The 27,313-nt window shown below is 41.7% G+C and overlaps 1 protein-coding gene across 3 annotated transcripts in view; it reads left to right on the top strand.

Moving 5' to 3' along the window:
* Positions 1 to 25,758, top strand: part of PHKA2 (phosphorylase kinase regulatory subunit alpha 2) — a 51,719-nt gene extending 25,961 nt beyond the window's left edge. Inside the window, exons 19-34 of one of the 3 annotated variants that reach the window (XM_081909166.1) lie at positions 1,105 to 1,268; positions 2,661 to 2,834; positions 4,425 to 4,513; positions 6,130 to 6,263; positions 7,666 to 7,822; positions 9,068 to 9,147; positions 9,718 to 9,796; positions 9,927 to 10,056; positions 11,409 to 11,510; positions 11,622 to 11,740; positions 12,397 to 12,426; positions 15,485 to 15,538; positions 18,254 to 18,427; positions 19,881 to 19,934; positions 24,167 to 24,367; positions 25,566 to 25,758. In XM_081909166.1, the coding sequence (XP_081765292.1) occupies positions 1,105 to 1,268; positions 2,661 to 2,834; positions 4,425 to 4,513; positions 6,130 to 6,263; positions 7,666 to 7,822; positions 9,068 to 9,147; positions 9,718 to 9,796; positions 9,927 to 10,056; positions 11,409 to 11,510; positions 11,622 to 11,740; positions 12,397 to 12,426; positions 15,485 to 15,538; positions 18,254 to 18,427; positions 19,881 to 19,934; positions 24,167 to 24,367; positions 25,566 to 25,739 (1,915 nt within the window). In that variant the 3' untranslated portion in view covers positions 25,740 to 25,758. The remainder of the gene's footprint in view (positions 1 to 1,104; positions 1,269 to 2,660; positions 2,835 to 4,424; positions 4,514 to 6,129; positions 6,264 to 7,665; positions 7,823 to 9,067; positions 9,148 to 9,717; positions 9,797 to 9,926; positions 10,057 to 11,408; positions 11,511 to 11,621; positions 11,741 to 12,396; positions 12,427 to 15,484; positions 15,539 to 18,253; positions 18,428 to 19,880; positions 19,935 to 24,166; positions 24,368 to 25,565) is intronic. The other 2 variants (XM_081909167.1, XM_081909168.1) reach the window with 2 other exon arrangements.
* The last annotated feature ends 1,555 nt before the right edge of the window (positions 25,759 to 27,313 follow it).

The raw sequence follows: 27,313 nt of genomic DNA, 5'->3' as shown, positions 1-27,313 counted from the left end.
CCGTGCTTCCCGAGTCATTTGTCATTGTAGACTTGTGCGTTAATCATGTTTGTTTTGTATGCTGATCTGAGGGCAGGAAAAGTAGCATGCACATTAAAGGTAAAGGGACCCCTGACCATTAGGTCCAGTCGTGGCCGACTCTGGGGTTGCGGCGCTCATCTCGCTTTATTGGCCAAGGGAGCAGGCGTACAGCTTCCGGGTCATGTGGCCAGCATGACTAAGCCGCTTCTGGCGAACCAGAGCAGCGCACGGAAACACCGTTTACCTTCCCACTGGAGCAGTACCTATTTATCTACTTGCACTTTGACGTGCTTTCGAACTGCTAGATTGGCAGGAGCAGGGACTGAGCAACAGGAGCTCACCCCATCGCGGGGATTCGAACCACTGACCTTCTGATCGGCAAGTCCTAGGCTCTGTGGTTTAACCTACAGCACCACCTGCGTCCCTAGCATGCATTACCAGAGAGCAAATTGCATTAATGAAATTTAATTTTGTATAAATACACATAAGTTTGTGGCATGGGAGTTACTAAAAAAAACAAAACTTGGCAGGTTGCACATCTACTCAATGGAAGTTGCTCTCAATTAAGCATGTACAGGCAAACCCTGCATTGCACACATTCAAAGAACACACAACTGTGCACACATGGGCCTTTCTTCAGAACTGAAAGAGGTTGTAATGGGGGAAAGGTGGGCTTATGCATACTCTACTGACATGCACAGTGACCTGGAATGCAAATCCCATGGAAATCGGCGGGTTGCCTGTATCGGATTGCAGGCTGAGTCCAGTGTGTTGTCTCTAAGTGGGCAGTTAGATACCCTGGAGTAGCTCTCAAGTAGGGTGTGGTCTTGATGCCCATTCCTGTTGTTTCCCATAGCATCTAGTAATAGCATCTAGTAGTCAAAGAAAGAGTTGCTGCCAGCATGGAGACCATTTAGCTATGATTGTATAGAGCTGTGCTTCCCTCTTCTGCACAGTGCCAACAATAGTCAAAAACATAGCAAATGCTGATTATAGTGGGAAAACTTTTATATCTAGTGCAATAAGCATTCATATAAAATGATGTTCTTTTCTTCTTTGGCTGCTTTGATGTTTGTTCTTCAGGGTGAAGTTGGGCAAGTTTTCAGACTTCCTGACCACTTCATTCTATACAAACCTCAGCTTTCTGGACCCTGATTCTGATGGGAAGCTCTTTGATGATGACAATGAAGGTTATTCCAGCCCTGAAAGTGGATATGAACTAGATTATGCAGACTTCGGCAGCAAAGGTAATACTGGTTTTGGTTTTTTAATATTTCAAATTATACACACACTTGCCAAAGTGAACACATCTCAAAGCCAATGTCAGAGGAATATATTTTAAATCGGATCATAAAGGAATCGTTGGATTTCTGGAGAGGTTGTTTTGCCCATGCTGTTCTTGAAATTTGAGGGATATCTAACAGCATGTTTTAAATGAAATGTACAGATAGGTGAATGTGACTGTGAGTCATTCTTCATGGTCTCAGACAGAACTCTATCCCAGTTCTGCTTTCTGAAATCCTTTAATTGAAAACAATAGGGATTACAGCTGAAATCTTCAGTGTGCAAACTTTGGGCTCTGTGTTTGAGGACCCTCTTCAAATACAGCCTGACAAAAGCCGCCATTTCCAAAAAAGTATTTTTGGTGCCATTTCTCTTGACTGAGGACAGAACTTTTCATGTTTCATCTAGCTAACAGTGGACATATTTTTTAAAAAACACACCAAACACTGTTATTTAAATGTTTGCATATTTTCAAGCTGCATGGAATAAGTTTTGCATATAGAATAGGTCTTCTATATTCATGTATTGTTGAATTGTATTTATTACTGAATTTTCTATAAATGTTGTTCTGTACTGTTGCGGGGAAAACTGTTACCTTGCAGCCTTCTGATGAGGCTCATGGTATGCTGCTATGTCCAATTTCCTTATATCCTAGTCTCATTGTAGGATCTCTCTTGTCTCTGAGGACCCTCCCCCCCTTCCTCTGTGTGTGATTAGAGAGAGGTGTATAGACTATAGCAACACAGTAGGGCCAGAGTGATGGAGGAATCACACTGATAGAAGTGGGAGAGAAAAGACCAGGAGTTGCAGAAGGCCACATGGAGGAAGAAATGAGACTGAGCAGAGATGGAGATCTGAGGGAGAAAAGGGGAAGCCTGGGATTTGTGTTGGGTTCGTTGTCCTGGCCCTAATTCCTTCAATGGGGAAGGGGAATGGGAAGTTAACCTTTTCTTGAACAATAGAAGAAGATGATGATATTGTGAGCATCTGTAGCAGCTGCAGATGAGCAGGGTGCATGTGAATGGTACATGAGATTGGTGCACAACTGCCAACAGGCGGGCCATTGTCGGCCCAGGAGGGGGGGTGAGGTGGATTTACATGCGCTCAATGACACACTTGAAGATCTGGAATGCAACTCCTGTGCAAACGGGGAGTTCCTTGCATTGCCTTGCCATGGCCTGAAACATTTAATCATTGTATTTAATCATTTTTCTTTAACAAATGACTTAGTGACTGTTTACTATTATTGTTTTACCTGTATTGTTTTTCTGATGCCAAAAGGTGATGTCAGTCAGAAGGAAGTAAAGTTCCAGTGTCTCTTTCAAACTGATTTCCTTTTGAACCTGTTTTGACAGAATCCCAGGACGAACTGGACCAGTATATAAACACAATGTTACAGAGCACTGCTCTTAAATCACACTTGCCTCCGATATCAAAAACATCTGGTTCAAGCTATGTGTTTAGTGCTGCTCATTCTACCAGAGAAATACTGTCAATCATGGCCAAGACGAAGGGTCTGGATGTTCCCAGTAAGTTTTTACAGCATTTTGAGTTTTATAAACTTTCACAGAAGAAATGCCTGTAAATGCTAAATTGATGCTAAAGCTAAGAATAGTGTTAAAACGGTTAGTCCACGCTAATTTTAGTTACCAAGAAATATTCCTTATAGCACAATTCCTTTGAAATAATGTTTCATTTTCTGTGTAACGGACAATTAGCTTGTCATCACTGAAGCTCTGAAGTTGAAGTGGACATTATGATGGCATGTACAAATGGGACAATTTGCAACCAATTTCTGTTGTCAAAAGTTCTCAGTAATAAGCATCACATTGTGACCACATGTGTAAAGTCAGGAATAAAAACTGAAAGCTACAGAGAACTCTCTATTCCACTGAGCTGATGAATAAGGGAGATAAGTGCATAATCAGATTGTAAATGATGAGGAAAAAAAAAGAATTTGAAGGAGGGAAAATGTCGTGAAATAGTTGTTAAAATCATCATTACTGTTGCCAAGGGACATCATGGGTCAATAGGTGCTGTACGTCATTTGCGAGGTGCTAAAACCTAGAAATACAGTGAAAATTGGGACAGAACTTGATAATTAACTGCAAATTGCACAGTATTAGTTGGATATACTAGGGAGAAAAAGTGTAATTTTCTGCAATGTGAACATGCCTTTAAAGGGTATACACACTTGTAAAGGGAATTGGGGTTGCCCGTGCGTAAGTGGCCGCTGCTCTAGGCAACGTTGTCTGGCTAAACCTTTCCCTGGCTGGATAGCCCTTTCTCCATGGCTGTGTCAGTCACTGGCAGAATCCGTCAGTGGGCGTTTCCTGAACTTCTTCCAGCATAAAAGCTCTTTGACACCAAGTCTCCGCTTAGCTTCCCTGCGTGGAAGTTTCCTGCGCAGAGTGGGCGTGGCCAGCGGAGGTCCTGGGCTCTCCCCGCTGGTCTCTGTGGAAGAGTCTTGGAGCCATCTCTCCGAAGTCCTTCCCTGCTCCCCTTTCTTCCTGGTGTCACGCTGATTTCCTTTCTCAGAGGAAGTGTTCCCTCTCTCCCTACTGGGTCCTTCTCCTGCATCTCTAGGGAGCCTTACCTCCACTCTTGGCTCCGATGGCAGTTCCCTGACACACACTTAATGCTTAGCATTCTGTCCAGTGTTGAACCAAAGCATGCTGACATTAACTTCTGCATTTTAAGATACTATCTTTCTCCAGACCTGAGACGTGTTAGCATATTACAATGATTGCTGATTTCAGGTGGGAGAAATAGAGAGATTAATTGGATGTTACATATATTTTTTTCTTCCTACTTGGGAAGGAAGTGAGTTGGAGAAGAGGAGGGGAAAGGATACTTAACCCTTTCCCTACTTCCTTCTTAAGCGCTGCTGCCCTGGACTCTTTGGGGATAAAGGGCAGGGTATAAATTTAATGAAATATATCAACATTCTGAATTGCCCTCCTCAAAGTATCTTTCTCTGTTCCAGTGGTGTTGGTTACACATATTTTCTTGTACTGCACAACTAGGTCCTTAATATAATGTTTTAGTATCCGAAACACTGTGGGCTCTTACAATAGCACGTTTGTGTACTTAGAATGACCTGATTTGTTTGTTCCCAGATGTTTCGATGTCTTTGCCTACAAAGGTTTTGAACACCCACCGGAAATCTCTGAACCTTGTTGACTCACCACATTCACTGGTGGACGAAGTAAGCCATTGCAATGTTCACATATGGAAAGCATAATGACCTACCTCTTTGTTTACCGTTTTAATCAATAGAAGTAGCTGAAAAACAAATATATCATGTTTCACTTGTGCATAACTGAAACAGTTTATTTTATTTAAATCATTTGTACTCCACCTTAAGGAGTCCAAGATGGCTGACAGCAAAATAAAGCCCCAATTTAACAATGCAACATATTGGTTCCAGAAACATTAGAACACTAAAATATGGCGGCAGCAATCAAAGTTATTGGGTTGCATCCAATGGTGTCCAAGCGCAATGGGACTTCTTCCTCTGCTCATTCTTCCTCCAGAGCAGACTTGGGGGTGGGGTGTGCATGAGGGACTGTACAGGGGAGGAGAGGAAGGGGAAACCCCATTGTGTTATTGGAACTCTGCTCACACAACATGGGAACCCATTTCAATCCATTGAAATCAGAAGATTAAATCCAATACACTAGAATAACTATCTACAAACCAGAAGGTTATTTCATAGGGAAGAAGGCTTTTCAATAGTTATGGAACTGAAATTATTCCTGCAAAAAAGGAGTATAAAAAAGTGCACGAGTTCCTGAAATAAGGAGGTGGAATCACATTAGTATGGTGTGGGAAGTAAGTGGAAATATTGCAGCGTTGTAATCTATTGCTCGGATGTTAATTCAATGGTCAGTTCAAGAAGCAGAGGCAGCCTTCAGAAGGCTTGTTCCTTGCTTCATGATGAAAGAGCTGTTAGTTCCTTGCTTTCAGACCACACCAGGACTAATGATACATAATTGAATCTTTATAACTCTGCAGCAAATGCAGGCTGGATTCCCTGAGTCCAGGAGGGCTGCATTCTAGCTCCTGCAGAATTGCTCAGCGCACAGCTCATTTATTTGGGGCGTGCAAAACAGCAGAGACATGGCTTGAGTACACATTGCAACCCTTTATTTTTGGAATAAGAGACTCCCTCTCCTTTTGGTTTTTACTTCTCTTCTGCTTCAAAGCAAGGAGGTCACCCTACACTTGTACAGCCCAGCCGGCTTACTGTTTGAAGGCCCATGGGTATTAAATGCAAATATTATTTTAAAAGACAAAACTAATATTGCTTGAATCTCTTTTTTATTTAGTTACCCAGTGGTGGTTTGTTTTTTTTTTAAAAAAAGCCCACACTTTAGAACTTCCAGCCGACTCTCTTTTCATCCATATACCTGGAATAAAGTTAGTTAAACAAATATAAAAAGCGTTCAGAAACACTGTCTCAATTCTGTACAGTGGTACCTCTGGTTAAGAACTTAATTCATTCTGGAGGTCCGTTCTTAACCTGTAACTGTTCTTAATCTGAGGTACCACTTTAGCTAATGGGGCCTCCTGCTGCCACCACGCCACTGCCACACAATTTCTGTTCTCATCCTGAAGCAAAGTTCTTAACCCGAGGTACTATTTCTGGGTTAGCAGAGTCTGTAACCTGAAGCATCTGTAACCCAAGGTACCACTGTAATTGCATTTATGTGGCCCTCACGTTTCCCAGGCAGTAACGATAGCTAATGAGTTACAGAGTAACCTATCATGTTCAGGCCTTTTTTGACTTTGGGTCATTTAAAGTTTGTCTTTGATTAATAGGATCCGGAGCCTGTTCTTCAATTGCCAAAAGATGCTCACGGCGATTTGGACTGTGTGAAATTAGTAGAGCAGTTAAAGGAATGTCCCACTTTACATGACCAGGCAGATATATTGTACATCCTGTATCTAATAAAGTAAGTTTCCTAGTATCTTTGTATCAAATTTTGTTTATTTTTAAATGGTGGCATTTCTAGGAAGTAAAAGCACCCAGCCGTACTAATGTTACGTGGGATTATTGTTGTTCATGACCCTGACAGCTGTGACCTCCCTTACGGCAAGCATGGGGAAAGTGGCCCTCCAGATGGATGATTCCAACATCTGTCAGTCCCAGCCAGCAAAGCCAACAGTCAAGGATTATGGGAGTTGGATTTCAACATCTGGAGTGCCACAGGGTTTCAGCTTCTGACATGGGTTTCAGCCTTCAGATTACTGTTATGTATTCCTAATGTTTTATTACAAAGTTTTCATTTCCCATTCTGTTGCCTTTTAGCACACCCACAAAATTGTTTGAAGTGCTATCTAGTGTCTAGTCAGATCTTCTGTATTAATGTTTGCAGAGCTGATCATTCCAATTGTCACAGTGCAAGATGCAGCAGGACACCTGCCTCTTGTTTTCGTATTTGGCTATTTTAGGGCTTGATGCTACATTCATGCAAAGTTCTTTTGAGCGGTAAATGGGGGGAACTTCGGGATGGAACTTCCCACCATCACTGTCAATGGGATTTTATTTTGCAATACAGGCTATCAAAAACACACACACATAACAAAAGTACTTTAAAAATTAAGGAACGTGATGATTACTCTCGTTAACATATCTTGCATATGTTTGTAGGATGACTTAAATATAATAGTCAGGAAAAGTATAGGCCTCTGTACCTGGTTGGAATTTGATCAGAAACTTGAAGGGCATCTTTGTAGAAATAAGTGGGAATCATGATGCCATAATATCTATTTTTAATTTTTGCTTCATTGCTTTTAGCTGGCTGAATAATCATTGTATGTTATCACAGTCTCTTGATTTTTATTATTCTGCTGCTGTCGAGTTCCAGTTAAATGCTGTACAGGGCTTGACTGCTATATATTTCTGCTTAAGAAAGTTATGAAGGCACATGAGGCTACTACTATGTTGCTGAGGCTATGCAAGGCTGAGTTTGGCAGTGTCTGGGTGGGAGATCACTTGGGAACCAACCATATGCCACCTTGGATTCCATGAAGGAAGTAGGGAGAGACATAAATGTAATACAATTAAACAATGTCTTACATTTATGTTTCACCTTTTTCCCATCATGGAGGGATCCAGGGTCATTAGGTTCAAAACGATGAAGCATCACTTTAGTACTCCGGTCTAATATAGAGTTCTTGCAACTTCTACACACTTTCAGGTATTTCCCTTATTTCTGCAATGAAAATGTCCTCTCTCTCTCTCTCTCTCTCTCTCTCTCTCTCTCTCTCTCTCTCTGTGTGTGTGTGTGTGTGTGTAATAGCTATGTATTAGTTTATAAGTACATCTAACCATTTCTGGTTTTGCATTTTAAGAGGCCTTGACTGGGAAACATGTCTCTATGGCCAGTGTGGAATCACAGTTCATTGTCTTCTCAATGAGCTCTACAGCAAAGCAGGCCTGAACCAAGAATGGGGGCTGATCCGCTATATCTCTGGCATACTGCAAAAAAGAGTGGAAGTCCTAGCTGAGGTGTGGAGCAAGTATATATCATTTATTTGTTTACTAAATTTGTATGCTGCCCTTTATCCAAAGATCACAGGACATTAAAAAATACATAAAATGAGAATACAAAATACATAATAGAACAAAAAGCAAACAAATACCCCACCTCCCACAAACACATTTAAAAGGCCATAAAATGTTAATCAACCCAAGGCCTTACCTGTTCCATTTGCTCTTCTTTTTGTCTTTGGGTGTGGGGATAGATATGCTTTTGCTACTAGAAGAATGTGTCTGCAATATGTTTTGCAACTCGTTGCTAGGTTTTATTTATTCAAAAAAAGATGGGTTGTGTCCAGCTAAGTAACACTTAGAGTAGACCCACTGAAATCAATGAACTAGGCTACTAACTTAAGTACATTTATTTCACTTAGCTTATTGTGTGCGTGACTTAGTTGGGAGCAACTCATTTGCTTTACTATTACAGTGGACTCCCAGCAGTTTCCCATCCAGGTTCATACATCCAGTTTAACTGTAGCAAGGATGGGGAGCCAGTGCCCCCCCCCCCAACACTCCTGCGCTCCAACTCCCATCAGCCTCAACCAGCCAGTGGTCAGGAACTCTAGTCCAGTATCATCTGCAGGGCCACAGATCTATATCCCTGACTTACATGTATGTATGTGTGTGTGTTCCTATAGGAAGCTTGCACTTCAGCTCCTAAGGCCAGATCTTTTTAGATATGTACATTTTTAATCCACTGAAATTTAGATCTGTTTTTTGTGAAGCTGTGCATCTGATTGCACTGTTGCCGCTGAATTTCTCCTACTGCTTTTATGCTGGCAATTATTGTTACTATAAGTAGATAAATTGACCCATGGACAGTTTTAAGTGCGGGTGGAAATTATATATAGACACACACACTGCATCTTGAGAGACATTTGCTTTTAGAGATGTACACATGTGCACTGAAACACCTTAAAATGTCCTCAGTGGGCACTACATCTTTCCTGACTGACAGCAAGCAGGATGATTGATCAGTCACCTTGCTATAGTTTCTCTGTCCTTGTTACAGGTACAATAAATGGTGCTTCCTCTTCTTTATCTAATTAGTGCTACAGAATGGGCAAAGCAATGTTTCTGCATCTAAAAGAAGACTGTGCTGGTTGCTGCATATATGGGTTCCTGCAATATCTTTGAATTTAAAATAAGACAGTGTTGGTTGTGGTGTAATTAAGAGATCAATCTCACCACTTCTCTCCTTTTATCCTGCGCTAGGCATGCACAGACCTCCTGTCACACCAGAAGCAACTTACAGTAGGCCTGCCACCTGAGCCACGTGAAAAAACAATAACAGCGTAAGCATTCATCACCTTTATAGCCTTATTTATCACACTTTATGTGTCTTCTCTAATTGTCGTCTTCTTGTATATTGTGAAGTAATATATTTAGAATGAATAACGCAGCCTTTATTTACTGGGTATTTTTAATGTGTGGTTTTTTTTAGTTGTAAATTGTACAGGATTTTGAGAAACAACAAATAGAAATGTAGTTAAATAATTATAAAAGAGACATTGGTCCTCTTTGGCAAGGCTGGACCTGAACAATATGTTATGCAGGACCTTAGCAAGTTTGCTAGCAATCTTTAGCTGTAGGAATGGTGCAGTGGGAATCGAAGAGTAAAGGCAATCGGGGGGAATATAATCAGCAGCAAGGTTGTGACTAGATGATCAAGGAATAACCCGCATGAAGAGGACCCCCATTTTTCTCCATGTGGATGTATCTGTGGAGTCCCCACAACATTCTCATGAGCCACTGGGTAGTTTTCCTGGGAGAATGGCACATATACACACATAAACACCACAGAGGATTGTTGGTGGCAAATATAGCATCCTCGCAGTCTTTAATCAATGGTCCATTTTCTTTAGGCCTTTGCCACCTGAGGAACTAAGCAAACTCATATATGAAGCCAGTGGTCAAGACATCAGCATTGCGGTTCTTACTCAGGTAATGCAAAAGGAAGCCTTGAAGAAACAGCTTTGTTTCTCTCACCGTGTTGCAGTTTTCATAAACGTGACGAAGGCCTCTAAAACCAATGCTCTTTTTTTCCTTCCTCTGTCCTCCTCGCCCATAACAGGAAATCATGGTATACTTGGCTATGTATGTCCGGTCACAGCCCAGTCTATTTGCAGAGATGCTCAGGCTCCGCATTGGACTCATCATTCAAGTAATGGCCACAGAACTTGCTCGCAGCTTGAATTGTTCAGGTGAGGCCAGTTTTGTTGCCACAAGCCAATAGTAGAACAGTCCATGAGTGATGCCCCACTTACAGTGGATGAATCCAAGGCAGGGTGACTGTAGGTGTGATTGATACCATATTGGCCCGAATATAAGCCGCACCTGAATATTAAAATTCCACAGGCACTCACACCCGTTCCGTTTTACCGTATGTCTATTTCAGCAGCGATATCATAAAAGCCTATTTTTGTAAGGTTGCAAATTTAAGCCGCATTTTAACTTTTCACAGTTGGAATTTGGGGGGAAAGTGAGGCTTATATTCAGGCCAATACGGTATGTAGAGAGTTTGTGTGTGTGCTTCTGAAAAGGCTTCTGAAAAGGAATCGGAGGTGATGGTAGAGAGAGGGAGGATGGAATTCAATGCTGTGCAAGAGACAAGTCTTCAAAATTGGCTCTGGAGGGCTAAGGGACCCTCTGGAGCAGATTTGATTCAGAGCGCTGCTGGAAGACAGTGCACAGTAGCTAGAGATGGTATTATTAATGCCATGTTCATTAATAGATGTACAAAATAGTAATAATATATAATAAGCTGCTACAGTTTTAAGTTCTTCCACCAGCAGAATATCTGTAGGATTGTTTTAATAGAAATCAGGATGAATTTGCAGCATAATCTAGAGTTAAATGTTGCAATCTGATCCATGTTTACTCAGAAGTTGTCCCCAGGCAACTATGCATAGAATTGTAGCCCAAGTTACTTTGCCTTTGTTTTGTGTCTGTGAATTGGGCAGGTATCATTTTCTTAAAAAGCACCCGCAGGGATTTGCTGTTCGTTCCTGCATTCCTTCCGCATGCTCAACAAAGTCTGCTCCAGATGCCATGCGTTTTTATTCTTTTAAGTATGAAAAGCCCCAGGAAAACAATCATGTTAAACTGCATCTAGCTGATTGACAGCAAGGGCTCATTGTCTGCCATCCCACTTTCAGGAGCTGGGAAAGAAGATATTTTAAGATAGACGATTATCTTCACTGTGGTTCTGTATATGAACTTGAGACCTGTGACTCAGAAGTGAGAATGCTGCAGCGATATACATAGCGGAGAAAGGGTGCTATTTATCCCCTTCGGTGTAAAACAAAGCCTTTTTGTACTAATGCAATTTATGTGGGCTTGTCAGAGGGGAGAAAGCCAGAAAAAGTACCCAGCTGAAAAAGATCACACCAGCTACTTACCTTTCATTAAGTGATATGGGCTGAAGGCAGGGCTTGCTATTAATTTGGTAAGCTGAGAAATAATAATGGAGCCGTTCATTAAGTGATCTGTTCTACTGACAACTTGCTCTCCTGCAACAGCAACTGCATTGTCCTTATTGCTTTCCCTTATATAGGTGAAGAAGCCTCCGAAAGCTTAATGAATCTAAGCCCCTTCGATATGAAAAATCTCCTCCATCATATACTCAGTGGGAAAGAATTTGGAGTCGAAAGGAGCAGTAATACACTTTTCTTCTATGTGCCATTTAAAAAAATTACTCTTGTTCATGTTTCATTTTTTGATAACACAAAATGTTTTTTTCTTCTTCCTTTCCCTCCCTCTCCCTAAGTGCGTCCTCTCGATTCTTCAACATCAAGCCCTGCTATATCTATCCATGAAGTGGGTCATACGGGAGCAACGAAAACAGAACGAAGTGGCATCACTAGGCTGAAGAGCGAGATGAAACAGGTGAGCTCCTGTCTCTGCATTTCCTTCCAGGCACCTTTAGGGACTGGCTCGTGAGAGCTCATTTCTCTCTGGTGGCTACTCACTTTGATCTACCTCTTCTTAATCTGAGAGCATATCCTGCGAGGGTCCAAAGGAGCTGTGCGAGAGCTTCCACAGCCAACCCAAGATATTTCAGCCTGTCATGACTGCTAGAAAGCCGCTCCTTAATAATAATAATAATAATAATAATAAAGCAGGGAATAGCCAATCACCTGTTCCTGAAGGATGTTGTGAGGATCACATGGGGAATTAGAGAACCACGTGCAGCAACTTGAGCTTGAATAAGAAAGGAAAGAGAAGGGAAAGGAAGGATGGCCTGTCACTTAATGCATTTGAGGCATGTTCAAGAGACACTTGTCAAGTCCTCTATCCTTAAAATACACACAAAGCCCAGCCCGCCCCATCTCATATTTCTTACAAATCATTTGAAAAAGGAAGGCACTAGTGGTGGTTTTATATTTTAGTTGGGAGGTAGTAGCTCACAAGTTTCATCCATATGAGACCTTAATTGCCGGTATTGATCAGCGAAAACATTTCACGTCTGCTTGTGTTGCTTGTTTGCAGCATCTGCTTTCACCATTTACAGTTTTTTTTGTTTGTTTCGTTTTTCATTCTAGAGACATTGGAGGCTAAGTAGTAGCGAACAGGTGAAATGAAAGTGACACGTGTGTGCATATCAAGTTGCTAAATTTGCATGCTGGAAGTGCATATATGCATTTTGAGACGAGTGCACGGATAGGCGTTAGAACACATATTTAAACCGTCAAGTTGAAAATGACTAATGTGCTTGTGTGAAAGATTTGTTGGCTCACTCTCTCCGTAGCATGAGTTCCAGGGTGGTTTCCAAGGTTACTAAAGCAAGACTGCTATCCTGAATCAATAATCATGTGTAGCTCCCCCCAAACCCCAGCAACACACTCCTCCCCCAGAAAGCAAAAACAAAACAAAACACTACCATAGCATCACCATCTTAACATAGCAGTGACATCCTTGGGGCCGTGTCACACTTTTTGTTTTTAAGTGCTCGCTTAGAAAGCGTAATACGCAGTGCTATTTTTCTAGAAGAAGTGCTGGAACTCACCATGAACACCTCCCACGTTCTCTCTCAATGGCAATGGCACCCACTTGAAAGGTGCAGGAACTGAGTTCCAGTGAGTTCCAGCTGAAAAAAAGCCCTTGTAATATGTGGTAGGGCTCTAACGTGCTTTACAACAGTGGCATCGTTCAGATGAACTTAACAGAGAGCCAGGATTCATGGCAGTTGTACTGCATGTTCACTCAGTGTCAAACTTGGGTTCAAATGTACCAAGTAGCCCATAGTTACTATGTGCTTGCTGCAATTTTTTACTACTTCTGTGCTGATCTGTAAGTGCTTACAACATTGGGGAAAACTCCTAAGAGTTTATGGAGGTGTTCTAAAGATGTCCACTATGGAGTAAGGCCCATTAAACACAGTGAGATATAGGAAGACTGCCTTCTACTGAGCAAGACTATGGGTCACCCTAGTTCTCTACACTAGTTGATATTCAAGGCTCTTTCCCAACCCTACCAGGAAATGTCAGGACTTAAACCTGAGACTGTCTGCATGTGCTCCATCACTGTGCTAGTGGCAGAGCCTAAACATGTGCAGGATTGTTCTGTAAGGCATGTTTTATTCACTTAGACATTGCTATATCTTAGATTTGCCCCAGCCAAGCCTTGAAGCATTTTATATGATTATATAGAAAGCCTGTGTGTTAAATTAACTTTGCTCTGAAACTGTTATGCCTTTGCAACTCTATACCCTCAGCTCATTGCTTTCCGGGTGCACATTATGTGTGTTTCTTTTTGTATATTCAACTGCCCACTAGAGGTCAGCATTAATACGATGTCATAATAGATGCATTGCACTACAAAATTTCTCAGAGGGGTGTGGTTGTAAATATAGAAACATTCAAAACTCATTAAATTTGGGTATATTCATATAGATAGCTAGGCTTAGAAACCTAACAGCGAATTTATTTCATGTATTGCATTCGTCTCCTCTTTTAAAGATGTAGCAAATGGTGCAGAATCCCAGAATAATCTAAATTATATTTGAGTGTTTTAATCACATAAGGGATTGAATACCAACATGGATTCTTGTTAAGCTGTATAAGGCTACGCACCAACCTAGAAGTACCCAACAGCCCTTCATCCTGGCATTTCTCTAAACCCAAATGACTTGTGTCTCTGGATATTTTTAAGGGCTTAGCTTAGCATACGTTTGCCTAGCAACAAATCCTCCATTGTCTTCTTCATAGGGCAGGCAGCTGAGCCATAGATTAAGCTGTGGCTATTTATTTGATTTGGTTCTTGTCTTTCCTCCAGGGGACTCAGAGCAGTGTTATAGTGTCACAATACCCCGTGAGCCACATTAAGTGAAAGGTCATCTGGTGGCCTTTGTAGCTCAGTGGGGATTTGAACGGGGGCTTTCCCCCACATCAAAGCTCGGCATTTTGGCCACTGCACTATTCAGGTGTTGCTGCAGTTGCACTCAGCATCCTGGCAATGTGGACATAGGCCACAAAGGTAGAGAGGACATCCTTACTTTAACTAAGCCTTGTTCTTGAAACATAAAGGGAAATTGCCACTGTCTGTGGCTGCTTGAAATGCATGCTGAAAAACATTTGCTGAATTCTGGAGAAGGGCAGGGGACAAGAGGGCACCTCCTGGGTTTTCCAACTCATGGCTACCAAAATGGAGGCTGTAAAATGAAGCATGGTGTGTACACATGATCTTGTAAATGCCACCTTGATAGATGGAGTCATTTTGTGCCCTGTTCTGTTAAGTGTGGATCTTTACATAGCCAAAATGGTACCATCCAAACACAAGAGGGAGGAATCAGCAGGCTTTGGGAAAACACAAAGGTTTATGGAAAAAATCTTAAGTGTGTGGGGGAGCCATCTCAAACAGTTGTGAGCATGCTATGTGGGCACAGACTATTGACTCTGTGTGTGCGTGTGTGTGTGCATACGTTAAATAGAAAATAGACGAGGAATGGAATGGAGTATCGTGGGAAAGGGCATAGCTGTCTGGCTGGAACCCTGAACAGGAGCACACCACCATAGTTTCAGAGTTCTACCTGATTTAATACTCAAAAGCTAGAATATATTCTCCTGCATTTTTGACCATTTGGTCAATTTCAAAGCTAAACCAAGACATCATGCTTAAAGCTAAAAGCAAAGCACTTCAGAAACATTGTTCTTGATACTGGGATGGTGTATTGGTTGTTTTGCTTTCCATTGCTTAGTTTGTTTGGCATCTTGCTTGCATGCAGCTGCATGGAATGGGGCTGATGCAATGGCGCTCATTGCATAGGAAATGTAATCTTAACAATGGCTCAAACATGCTTCATGTGTTTGAAAAGCTCCTCTTACTTCATTGTTGCTGCTATCTGAAGGTCAGCACTTCAAGTAACAACACTGGGTGCAAAATCTGACACTTCCCCAAACTACTGTCTAGATGGTTTCTTATTCAGGCACAGATTGGGGACTGGTGCAAATTATCCTTGTTTTCTTTGACGCCCAGAAAAGTTACAGCAATGACCTTCATTGCAGATTTCAACACATGAGAGCATGGGGACATTTATAGCTTGCTGCTCATACCTATATCATTTTGTTTGTTTTCCACGTGGTGTTGTTTTTACTCATTCCCCCCCCCCTTTCTTTTTCATTTATTTTGTAGTTCTTCTATGGGGGCCATTCCACATCCAGCAGCATGCATTCTTCCAGGTCCATGGTAATCTATCATTCAGTAACTTAAAATCACTTCCTCTTTGTAGGGACAGAAACATGTCTAAGTTTACTTCGCTTTTATCTCTCATTTATGACAGAACTTGGTTTCTTCAGTTGTCTTTTACAATATAAGGCATACAAAAATTTATAAACATGTATTTTATATTTAAAATTGTGGCTGTGTGTATGTGTGTATACATATATATACAGTGGTACCTCTAGTTGCAGACGGGATCCGTTCCAGAGCTCCAGTCAGATCCTGAGGTTTCTGCAACTGGAGGGACCACTTCTGCGCATACGCACGCAGTGAAACACTTCCAGGTTTGCCGCTTTCGCAACCTGAAGTTTACGTTACCCTCAGGTAACGTAAGCCAAGGTGCTACTGTACATATATATGTACATATATGCACACACACACACACACACACCACAAACATTGCTTTATTAAAAGACTATGGGTTATATCCAATGTCCTTGCTTAGGTGATGGCAATGCTTCTGTCAGCAGAACAGGAAAGCAAGCCATTTCCAGCAATTTCCCCGTCAGCTTACTGTCAGCTGAAAGACACTGTTGGATACAACCCTATAGAATTATTCCATGTCCTTACATTGTCAGTATATTCATTTGTTTGTAGTTTTGTGTCCAGTGTGTTGATAAACCTATGAATGAAATGTCCAATTAAAGCAATTAAATGTAGATGTTGCAAAAGGGAAATGTAACTGTGAGTCCCATACTGAGCATAAGAAAAGTCCTGATGGATCCAATCAGGAGGCTGGCTAGTCTAGCATCTTGTTTTGAGTGAGTGGCCAGCTGCATCTGGGAAGCCCACATTAGAGTATGAAGGCAGCAGCTCTTCCTTGCCATGTGCCTCTCAGCAACTGGTATTCAGAGGCGTTCTTGGTCCTGAACCTGGTGTTTACCATTTAACCATCAAGGCAAATACCCATTGATGGAACTGTCGTCCAGGCATTTTGTTGATCCGTGATTAAAATGCTATCCAAGTCTATGGTCATTCACCGCCACACTCCATATCATCAGATTCCATATGGTTAATTGTGTGCTGTGCAAAGAAATACCTTATTGGGTCTGTTCCGCATCTTCCACCCATTAATTTTACCGGGTAATCCTGAGTTCTGATATTACGGGAGAGGAAGACATTTTTTCTCTATTTTTCCATAACACTCCTTCCTCACCCAAAAAGTGACTTGACAGGACACATTTTCAGGCAGGAACCAATCTTAGGAAAAGCCTGAGGGGCGTCTCTGGAAGACTAAAGGGCTGAAAAAAATGGATAGGCCAACACACCTAGTACTGAAGGAGACAAGAGTAGCTACTAAGACGCAGCCAGGAACAACAGTGGCTTATGGCAATCCAGTTGAGGAGCAGAGATGCCTGAAGGTGAGGAGTCAGTTTAGACTCCCATCACCAAGCAATACAGGTTCTGCTTTATCATTTGGTGGTTGAAACCCGCCAGTACCTTTTTAAGCTATCTGAAGCCTACCCCAAGAAATCTATTTTTAGTTACAAAGCCTTGAAGAGAAATTGATAACACATTTTTAGGATTTGTTAGGGCTAAGGGAAGCCGCTTAAGAATGTGCTCTGATCCATTTATTTTGACATTAACACTCCTGCTTCCCCCTGTTAAATGGCTGTGTGAAGAACTATGCTACTTTATACACTTTGCAGTTTATACATTATGGTGCTTTATACACTTTGCAGGCTAGCTATCGGGACCCACAAGTCATATGCAGTGATTTATTAGCAGAAGGGATCTTATCGTTGTGGGCTCAGGTGACAAAACCACCATAGTACAGATACACTAATTGCTGAAGCATTGACATTTCCACTGAACCATGGTGTGATTAATGTCAGCTCTGCTGAATGGGTTACAGCCTGACTCATTCAATATCCAGGACCTCTGCATTGCAAATGAACATTAATATAGCAAAGGGGGAAATTTCTTTAACATACATTTAATGGAAATAGACCAATAAAACGGTTTTAAAGCATTATACACAAACACACACATCTGACTTTCCTGCCGGATGTCTAGCACATGGTGTTTATAGATTTCAAATTGGCTGGCCTTTGAAAAGTACCTGGGGGGGGGGGGGAGCAAGCTGTACCAATGCAATGCAATCTTCACGAAGTATTCTGGTTGAGAATAGCTATGTAAGCTACATTTCACAAATGACTGTCACAATTATCCACGTTGGATTCATGGCTTCTACTTGTGTAGAAGAGACTTTTTCAGCTGGTGTAGCTTGTGAGAAAACCGCAGGCATCTTGACTGCCTCTACTATGCAAGGTCAAGGAGCGCCATCACCTTTGTTCACTGGGACCCTCTAATGCAGAAAGAACCCCATTAAGACATCTATGACATCTCTGGAATAAAGAATTTTGGAAGTTGTGCAAATGAACTAGGCTCTAATCTTGAATACACTAGGGAGTAAGATCCATTGAATAAAGTTTGATGGGTCTTGCTTCTGATAGAACACAGACAGGGCTGTGCTGCTTCTGTTGGAAAAGAATCTGCTCTCTTATTGTAGGGATTGGATACCCACACCAATATATATAATGAGATTGTTGTGTATAATAAGCAGTAACCTGTTGAAGGACAGGTGGGCAGCTTGCAACCCTTTACCTTAATCAGTCTTTCTCCGGCGGGGATTGAAATGGAGCTTCTGACATTTTTGGTGAAATTTTGTCCTTTTTTCAGAGATGCAGTAGCCCATCGTCCCCTACTAGTACATCATCCTTGACAGGGTCTGGTGGGCACTGTATCAGTTGGGGTGACCGACAAGGGCAGTGGCTTCGCAGGAGGAGGCTGGATGGTGCCATTAACAGAGTCCCCGTGGGTTTCTATCCTAAAGTGTGGAAGATCCTTCAAAAGGTACATTTGGAAGCAACCGAAGGGGGAGGGAAATGCCATGCGTTGTCTGATTAGGTTAACTTTTAGAGTACACTGTGTTGCTTTGGATTATGTCTAGAAACACTTGTTGAATTGCTAGCTCATAGGTGTTCCGTTCAAATCTTCTGAAATAACAGTGAGTGGTAGACTAACACACTAGTTCCTATAGTGCAAGGATTTCCATTTGTGCAGCAGAATTCACCTCCTTCCTTCCTCATATGCACCCTGCATTCTCCCCAAATCTGCTCCTGGGCATTGGGAGAAGGGATTTATGAGGTGCATGGGGGAAAGAAGTGGAGGGGGAGACCCATTTTGTAGCTTAAAAATCCTCCCAGAACTCCCAGAACAAAATTGCCCAACATGTTTCTCCAGAGCACTGGCAGTTAAAGTAGTCAGAGGTGACTTTCTGAAAGGAGAGCATGGTGGGAAGACTGTCCAATATAAAAAGTAAGAATATGACTAAAAGCAGAATTAAAACCCTAAAAGCAGCAGAATACAATAATGCTATTAAAGAGAGCACCAGTAATACTCAAAACTCAATGAAACATTGTGACTAAATAGACTCCATAGCAGAGACAGGACTATGAGCAGGGCTGACGTGTCTTACAATTCAAAGCTTGCCTAAAAAGAAACGTTAACTTTTTCAGGAATGGCACCATAGCGTACCAAATGAAATGACATGAATCATTTTCTGCCTAGAAATTAAACTGCCCAGGCTCAATTCAATATAAAATTGCTTTGATTATTTAATAGAATCAACTGAATCTACTATTCTATGCTTACAATTTGAACCATAAAAGACAACATGCTGCCTCATTTCCCCTTAGAAGCAACAATTCCATCTAGATCCCTCTGTTGTTTGTTGCTTGTTACTCTCACCAAATGTCCACTTTTTATCACCCTTTGATTACAAATATGATGGGACCACTAAGGAGCAGATAAACTTTGTTTCCAAAGCGAAAATGTGGCTAGTTAGGGGTTTATTAGCCTTCTGTATCACACGTGAAGCTCCACGTGTCCTTGAGTCACTGCACCAGAATAAGCATAATTACATTTCTGATTCCATACCTCTGAATTTCCTGCAAGTGTTCCACATTCATGACTAATTTGCAGCCAGATTTATCCTGTATTTTGATCTCACACAAGTAATTCCGTGCTGGTGAAGGATGCTTTTTGGAGAGTAGCATAATTAGACTGTCATCTGTTCTTACTATAGAATGATAACCTTTTCTTTGGCAGAGGTACTGAAATAATTTTACAGTTGCTGGTTTGTTTATTTTTAAAAGCTGCCATATATCATAAAAACAATTCCCGGAAGAACTTGTTTAAAAGCCAACCACCTTCCAACAAATCCACATAATTTCCTTAAATGTTGATTCATTTAATTCTTACTATTTACCATGTTTTAATATTGAAATGTTCATATACATTGCAGTGTCACGGTCTCTCCATTGATGGCTATGTCCTTCCTTCTTCAACGACAAGAGAGGTAAGACTTGAAGAAGCTCTTAAATTTTAACATAATTCCTTAGTAAAAAGAGTTGCAGCTTAGTTCAATATAAGGTTAAATATTGTACGTATGCTCAGCCATGTCTGTTCAATATTAGCCTGTTGTGCAACATTGCAAATAAAATGCTCCTGAGTGCAAATAATTAACTCACAGTAGAGATTGATGACTGGGGGTGGGGTGGTAAGATGGGGGGGGGGACACAGGTTTTTTTAAAAATGCCCACATTATTTTTCTTTTAAAAACTGTGTGTGTGTAAAAATGGGGCGCATTTTCTTCCCCAAATTTTACACTTTTCCCCAGGCTTTCACATCTCTACTTTAAAGCCAGCCATCATGTTTTTCTTATATTAGGAGAACAGAACAGGTCAGAAATGTATACGGTTCCAGGTATGCTTGAACTATAATGCCACTTCTTTGAAGACATTAACATTTGGAATCGTTCCTGTCTATGTTGCCCAGAATGAGATACACTGGAAGGAAGCTGTTGGGGCAAGAGGAAGAGGGCATATCTGAGCCATTATATAATCCATGTTGTCATTGACTTTAACCATGGATGGACTAAATGTAGATTTAATGAGATGGAGCCTTTTTATTTGGCCTAATTTTAGAAAATGCAAGCCTTTTATAGAGTCACATAACACTCTTCTTTGGGCAGAAAATAATGATGTGTTATGAATAAAAAATATCTTACAATCCTATTCTAATCCTGCATGTTTACTTTGAAATTCTTACTCCCACATACGTATGCCTAAGGTTGCAGCCTTCGTTTGCACATCGTGACCAAACATATTTCTTTTCTTAATTAGCTTCCTAGGGGTTTGCAGCTCACATTACAGAACATTCTGCATTTCATCTTGCCTTGCAAGGTGAACAATAATAATCTTGCTTTGAATCCAGCTAATACCCATTGATTTGGAAGAGCTTTTATTGCCTACTTTGGGTTCCAGGGTCGTTGTCTTGCAGGCCTTTACCGTTCCTGAAAAACAATTGGTCTTCAGAGTTCAATATGAGGGATCATCGCTCCAAATGTTCATCTTCTCAAATGTTGACTAATTTATCATGGAGGATATACAATATACAGCTTTTGATATTCTTGAAGCACCCACTCTCACAAGGGAAGGGGAAGCAATCTCCACCAATTTCCCCTGCACTCTTCACCAAAGCAGACTCCAGAAAAGCACGGAAGGGCTTGCAATTTGTAAAAGGGAACTGATGGAAACAGTGCCTTTTTAAACATTAATGACAGTTACAGTAGGATTTCTTACATGCGGGTATTTAGAACAAAAACTAACGCTGGGTCCTTGTTCAAAGCGACAGCTCGTTTTTGTGTGGCATAGTATCAAATAGCCCTTTTGGCACTGGTTCCCTCTATGTGCTGTTTCCAGAGTACAATGGAAAGGGGCTGGGGGGGGGGGGGGAATCTATTATTAGCAATAGGCACCGACTGCGTTATCAGCTCTGTACTTGCCAAGTGCTCATAATTACTGCTTAATGGGGCATTCTAATTTTAGAGGCAAGGTCTATTTTTCCAGTTTTTGTTGCATGGAAGATGGAAATGGGGTTATTGGCTTCCAGAGCATTAGAACCACCTGGCTGTTCAGGGGATTTTTTTTTTTTAATGGAAACAAACCAGTGGTGCCAGGGCAGTGATTATTTCTGCGATTGGTGCATCCTCTCGATCACTGACAGGATAAGCTTTCAATTGACACCAAGGAGACAAGAGCCTTCAGGCCATCCTGTCCTGTTCAAAATTCATTTAGTGAATTCTCCTATGCTAGACTTAAATTCTGCATTTGTAATTTTGCAGACAGTGACAACCTACTCAGAGGTCCTTTCAGTAAATGCTTTGAATTAGCTTTTGGATTTGTTTTTGAGGCCTCCTTTGCAAACTTGAGTTCATCAGAGTTAAACTTTGTGTTACCTAGAAGGATCTGTTTATGGTCAGGCGGATGGAGGACAACTTTGGAAGCTTCCATTGGTAGCAGCCATTTTGGAAGAATAATCTCTGGCTGTAGTTTAATTTAGCTATGCCCAGTAATGTGGTATATTATGTTGGTACTATCCTCAGTGCAGCTGAGGATAGATCCAGGGTTACAATGTACCATAATCTGGTTAACATTTCCTGTGTAGGTGCCAAGTATTTTCATCTTATTATTTAGTAGAATCCAAAGTTTTAAGGTAAGTTTTCCCCTTACCTTACTCAGAAGATAATTGTCTCCACAAGTCATTCACTTCCTCCAAGGACCAAGGAAGCTACAAGTTTTGTTGGCAATCCTCAAAAGTTACAGGAAAGGACACATCTTTCAGTACTCATTCTTCTTACTGATTGGGCAGCAAAGTCTTGTACATCATCCTGAGAAGCTCACAAACCTATGAAGACAAGAGTTGTCTCGTTGTTGTGTTGACAACTCACAAGTATCAGTCATAGACAGTTGGTCGCTGCTAGAGTTTGTCTTCATGGCACTGGGCTTAGAGAAGCACTCTGGTGGTTTAGTCTCATGAGAAGACTCTCCCACATATTCCCATAAATGTCTGAGTAAGTTGTTATGCTTGTGAAATTGTTTGTAGGGCTGTCTCATGATATGTTCTGGAGTTGTACCACAGAAGCTCCCATATCACAATCATAATGTGAGAAGAGGACTTAAATCATACTGAAAATTGCTCTTAAGTGTGAGCTGATTACTGTAATTGGTGGCATTGACTGGAAATTCCTGGATTTATTTATTGGTTGCGGAGGGGAGAGTGATTTTGTGTTTTGCCTTGAGCCAACAAAAATCAGGGGTTTTTTTTGTCCTTACTTATAGTATCTAAGTCTTTCCCCTGTCTATTTTATCCCCACAAGAACCCTGTAAAAGAGGTTAGGGTGTGAGTGTATGACTGACCCATGGTCACCCAGTGAGCATCATGGCTGGGGATTTGTACTCTAGTCTCCACAGTTGTTGCCAGTTTCCAGCACTCAAACACTAGACTGAAAGTTCAGTGTGCACACGTTTTGACTAACCTCCTCCACTCCAATCATCCTCTTGAGAGGGCACCAGCTAGGAGAGAGAATGTGCTCTGGCATCTTTTCTGTCTGTGTAATGTAATTTATGGGGAGATGATAAATTATCTTCACTATCAAGAGAGATTTATAAAAACTCGAATCCTTTTAACAGGCCTGTCAGAACTTGGCAACATCCAATTTTGTTGCTTAACAGGAATCAAAAGTAATAAGCGCCAGATCTCCTGAGGCTAAGTGATTCCATGTGACATCTGAGCATTTTTGCCAGTGCAAATTAGGTTGCTCGGCTTGTGCTTGCAATAACGAGGTGGTTCTTTGGGGAGCATCGCATCTCCCACATCACTGGTAGCAAGCGGCTTAAAAAAAATAAAATTCTCTGTAGTATTATGTTTTGATGTAGTGTTACGATTCCTACCTCCAGCATAAGGCCAGCAGCTGATTGTAATCATAAGGCCAGCAAAGCCATTTCAGAACTCTTCTTAAATATTTGTGTTTTCCCACGTCTATATTATCTGCAGCTTGCCTACCTGCCCACTTACACCTGGTGTTACTGTGTACATCTTTCCCACACTATTGTGGTAATTTGAGACAGCTATCCTGAACCATTCCAGTGTAGTCAGCAGCTGCAAAACAGTCTTCCTGTGGGCCTTCTCACCTTACCCTGGGACTGCAGGAAGGTTCTGTGCCTCGTTGGGTCCCTGCATGCAAGCGTAGCCTAGAGTGGCCTTGAACCTACGAAAGCCTGTCAAAAGTCAGGAGAGGGCAGTAACGTTTCCCCTTGTGAATGTGGTTGCATCCAAGCCTCCAATTGTACCTGCATCTGCACTCCATGAATCGCCATATCCTCTTAGAACACCTTTTCTGACAACAGATGCATATACACACTTCCTCTAACAGCTGGACAAAAGCCACGTGCCTCACTGAAGGGCATCCTTAGCTTGCTGCCTGCGTGGAGTGTGGGTTTAAGGTGCTGTGGGTGGATAAACTACAATACCTAAAAGCTTGGGCGCTTCATCAGGATGTACATAGGAGACGGTGACATCTGTCAACCGCTTTGTTTTTACAGAAGTCTCCTGCACCACAGCTGTTTCTTTAATAGCTTGGATTGCAAGAGGTCTCACTGCCTTCAAAAAGTTTAAAGTTATGCGCCCAACTTGGAATACAGTACCCCTTATGCTTCTTTCTTTTTGTTTCCCTTTTTTCTCTTCAAGATGACAGCTTGTGAGATCAAATTTGCTGTCCACGTGGAGTCGGTGCTGAACCATGTACCCCAGCCTGAATATAGGCAACTGCTGGTGGAGGCCATTCTTGTACTTACCCTGTTATCTGAAATAGAGGTGAACAGCATTGGAGGCATCATTCATGTGGACCGGATAGTGCACATAGCAAATGACCTCTTTCTTCAGGAACAGGTATGCATGGCGGATTTTCTTCTAAAAAGGCAAGCAACAAATCCTCAACACAGTTCCAAGTGACTGTGAAGAGTTGGGAACATATGCAATAGCAGGCAGGTGGCTGGAGGGCCAAGCAGTGTTAAAAACTGAGATATGAAAACTGGGAACTAAATGGCACCTTAAACCTAGGTTATGGGCATAACAACAGAAGGTCTAGGCATGCTTTTTTTTTCATAACAAGAATACAAAGCTGAAAATGGATGAACTGCAGCTAAAATATTATGTTCATTTTTCACATGGTCTAGTAGTCCTTCCCCTACTCACCCCTCTAATATTCTTAAGAGGGTCTTTTCTCCACTCTTCAGAGAGTAGCTGGAAGTGGGGCGGCAGAAAAAGGCCCTCCTTTCCTTCCACTCTGAAGTTTTAATCTGAAATCTTAGGTGCAGTACTGCGCCCTGAGCTCTGAAACTGCTGGCGCTAATGAATTTCCCTATTGCAAAATGCACCTAGAACGATGGGGGTTTCGAACACTGGGGCCAAGCAAGAATGTGCCCAGTAGAAGAGGGGTAGCCAATGTGGAGCCTTTGCCAGGTGGGGGAGGGGGCTAGGACTGCAATTCCCATATTGCCTGATCATTGGCCCCACTAGCTTCTGTAGATAGGAGTAATAGCCGCAACATCTGGAGGGTACAACACTGGGTATCCTTGCAGTAGAAAGTCACGTACCATTTCACTGGTATGGAGCAGCAATCAGTTGTTGTTGTGTACACCCCACGTTTTCCCCTGACGAGCACTCAAGGCAGCTTGCACAAATTAAAACAACACAGATAAAACACATAAAAGATAATAATTTAAACAACAAACTCTAATAGAATTTAAGCAATGTAAAAATAACAATTAAAATACAGTTCAGACAAAAGAGCAGCAGAAAGTCAATGTTAAGTACTAGGAATAAAAAGTAGGTGCAGAGTTCCCTCCATTAGCACTATGCAAGCACGTAGAATCATAGAATTGGAAGGGACCCCATAGGGAATGTTTCTCTGGATAGTCACCCAGCTGATATTAGCAGCCCAAAGCTGCCTGCTTGCAGGTGCTGACTGAGAAACTCCCTGCTCCACCACTGTCTCAGGCCTACTTAAAAATAAGTAGAGAACCCCACCCCTATTTGCACTATACAAGTTTAAACATTTGCTTCCCCCCATCCTCGTATTTTCCAGAAATCTCTTGGAGCAACTGATGTCATGTTGGAACAAGACCTAGCCACGGGGATCTGCTGCTTCTTCTACGACAGTGCCCCAAGTGGCGCTTATGGGACAATGACTTATCTGACAAAAGCAGTAACGAGCTACCTTCAGGAATTTCTTCCAAGCACAGGCTGCCTGATGCAATAAATGGTTTAAAACACCAGGATCAGTTTTAAAAACCTTCTTCTCCACCCTCCCTCCCTTGAACCTCTCCCTTAGTGACCCAATTGCTCACTTCACTCTACCTCAAGACTTTGTGCATCATTTAGCCATTTAGAAAGGACACTGCCGTAGGCATTTGGGTGAGCATCGCTACTGTATGGTAATCTGCATTTGCTCAGGCGTGGGTCCATGAAATTAAATAATGCGTATCAGTGCGAAATTGACTATAACCTTTTGTACATCCTTAAATGCCAGAGATGAAGGAACTTCTTTAGCACAAACACTCAGATATATTCTGTTCACATTTCACACCATGCATATGAGATCAACACATTTTGTAATAGGTTGAATATGATTATTCTCTTGCACCAAGAATGGGGAACCTGTGGTCCTCCAGATGTTGGACTGTATTTCCTATCATCTCTGAGCACTGGCTGTAGGAGCTGGGGCTGATAGGCCCCCAGAGTCCAGCAAACATCTGTATGGCCACAGGTTCCCCATCCCTGTCCTACACAGAGGACCAGAGGTACTACAGCAAAAGAAATGGGATATCTCAACTACTGCAGTTTTAACTGGAAATCTGTCATAGAGAAGGTGGCTACCAACTTAGAAACAAGAAGGTGAGGAAACAGAAACTAAGATTTCTTTTAAAATCTCTAAAGCAATAAAATCCAGAAGACACACATTGTGGGAGGAAATACATCAGCGTAGAAAAGGTAAATATAAACATTTTAAGTACATATCTAATGACGTTTTTTCTCTCACTATAATGCATTGACAGTGGCTAATCACAGTAAGAGGTGTACAGAGGGTGAAAACCTACATATAAGATTGTCTGACTTGAAGAGTCATTCTGCTTTCATGTTGCACTGCCTAGAGATTTTGTAAATGTGTGAAGTAATCCCAGTGTCAGAATGCAGGTTGAAGTTTGCATGTTTAAATGTTGCCTGCAGGCAAATTCTCAGCCTCTTCAAAGGTAGCACATCTGCTATAAGGTGCATGTGAAATGGGGCAGCAATTGTCTCTCTCTAACTTCTTGCCAAGGTGGTTCATATTTAATAGCTCTCACTTCTTCCTGAGTCTCTCTTCCTATCATTTTAATTATTGCAAACAACATGGCTGTGTGAGACTGCTGCCACAGCCTACTTAGCAATTTCTACCTGGCAGTAGAGAAAAATTACCCAAGGGCTAAGCTTGCCTCCAGTGGTTTCTAGAGACAAACTCTTTTGAAATTGGGTCTTTAGCCAATGTCCATGCACAAGGAGAGTGGACTTCCATTCATGCAATAGGACTCCACCTTCCTCTCCTCTCCTTGCAGCTCCTTCCCTCCCGGGGGGCTAGGGGACTCTGGAGAATATTTTGGAACTGGGGGGGGGGAAGAGAAGGATGAGGAAGGTGAAGTCCTAATCTTCAAAAAGAAGGCCACTCAACACTGGTTTCCACGGATAGTAATATTTTGGTTTTAAGCTTATATTGCTTCATAGTGCTTTTAACATATTTTATGTAGTAATAAGTGCTGACTCCATGAAGTTTGGAGCATACTAACCTCCTAATCAAAA

The sequence above is a fragment of the Podarcis melisellensis genome (genome assembly GCF_964234715.1).
Source record: "Podarcis melisellensis genome assembly, chromosome: 4".
NCBI classification, from domain to species: Eukaryota; Metazoa; Chordata; class Lepidosauria; order Squamata; family Lacertidae; genus Podarcis; species Podarcis melisellensis.
Note: the sequence above shows the minus strand (reverse complement) of the source record. Positions and strands in the feature narration are given on the sequence as shown.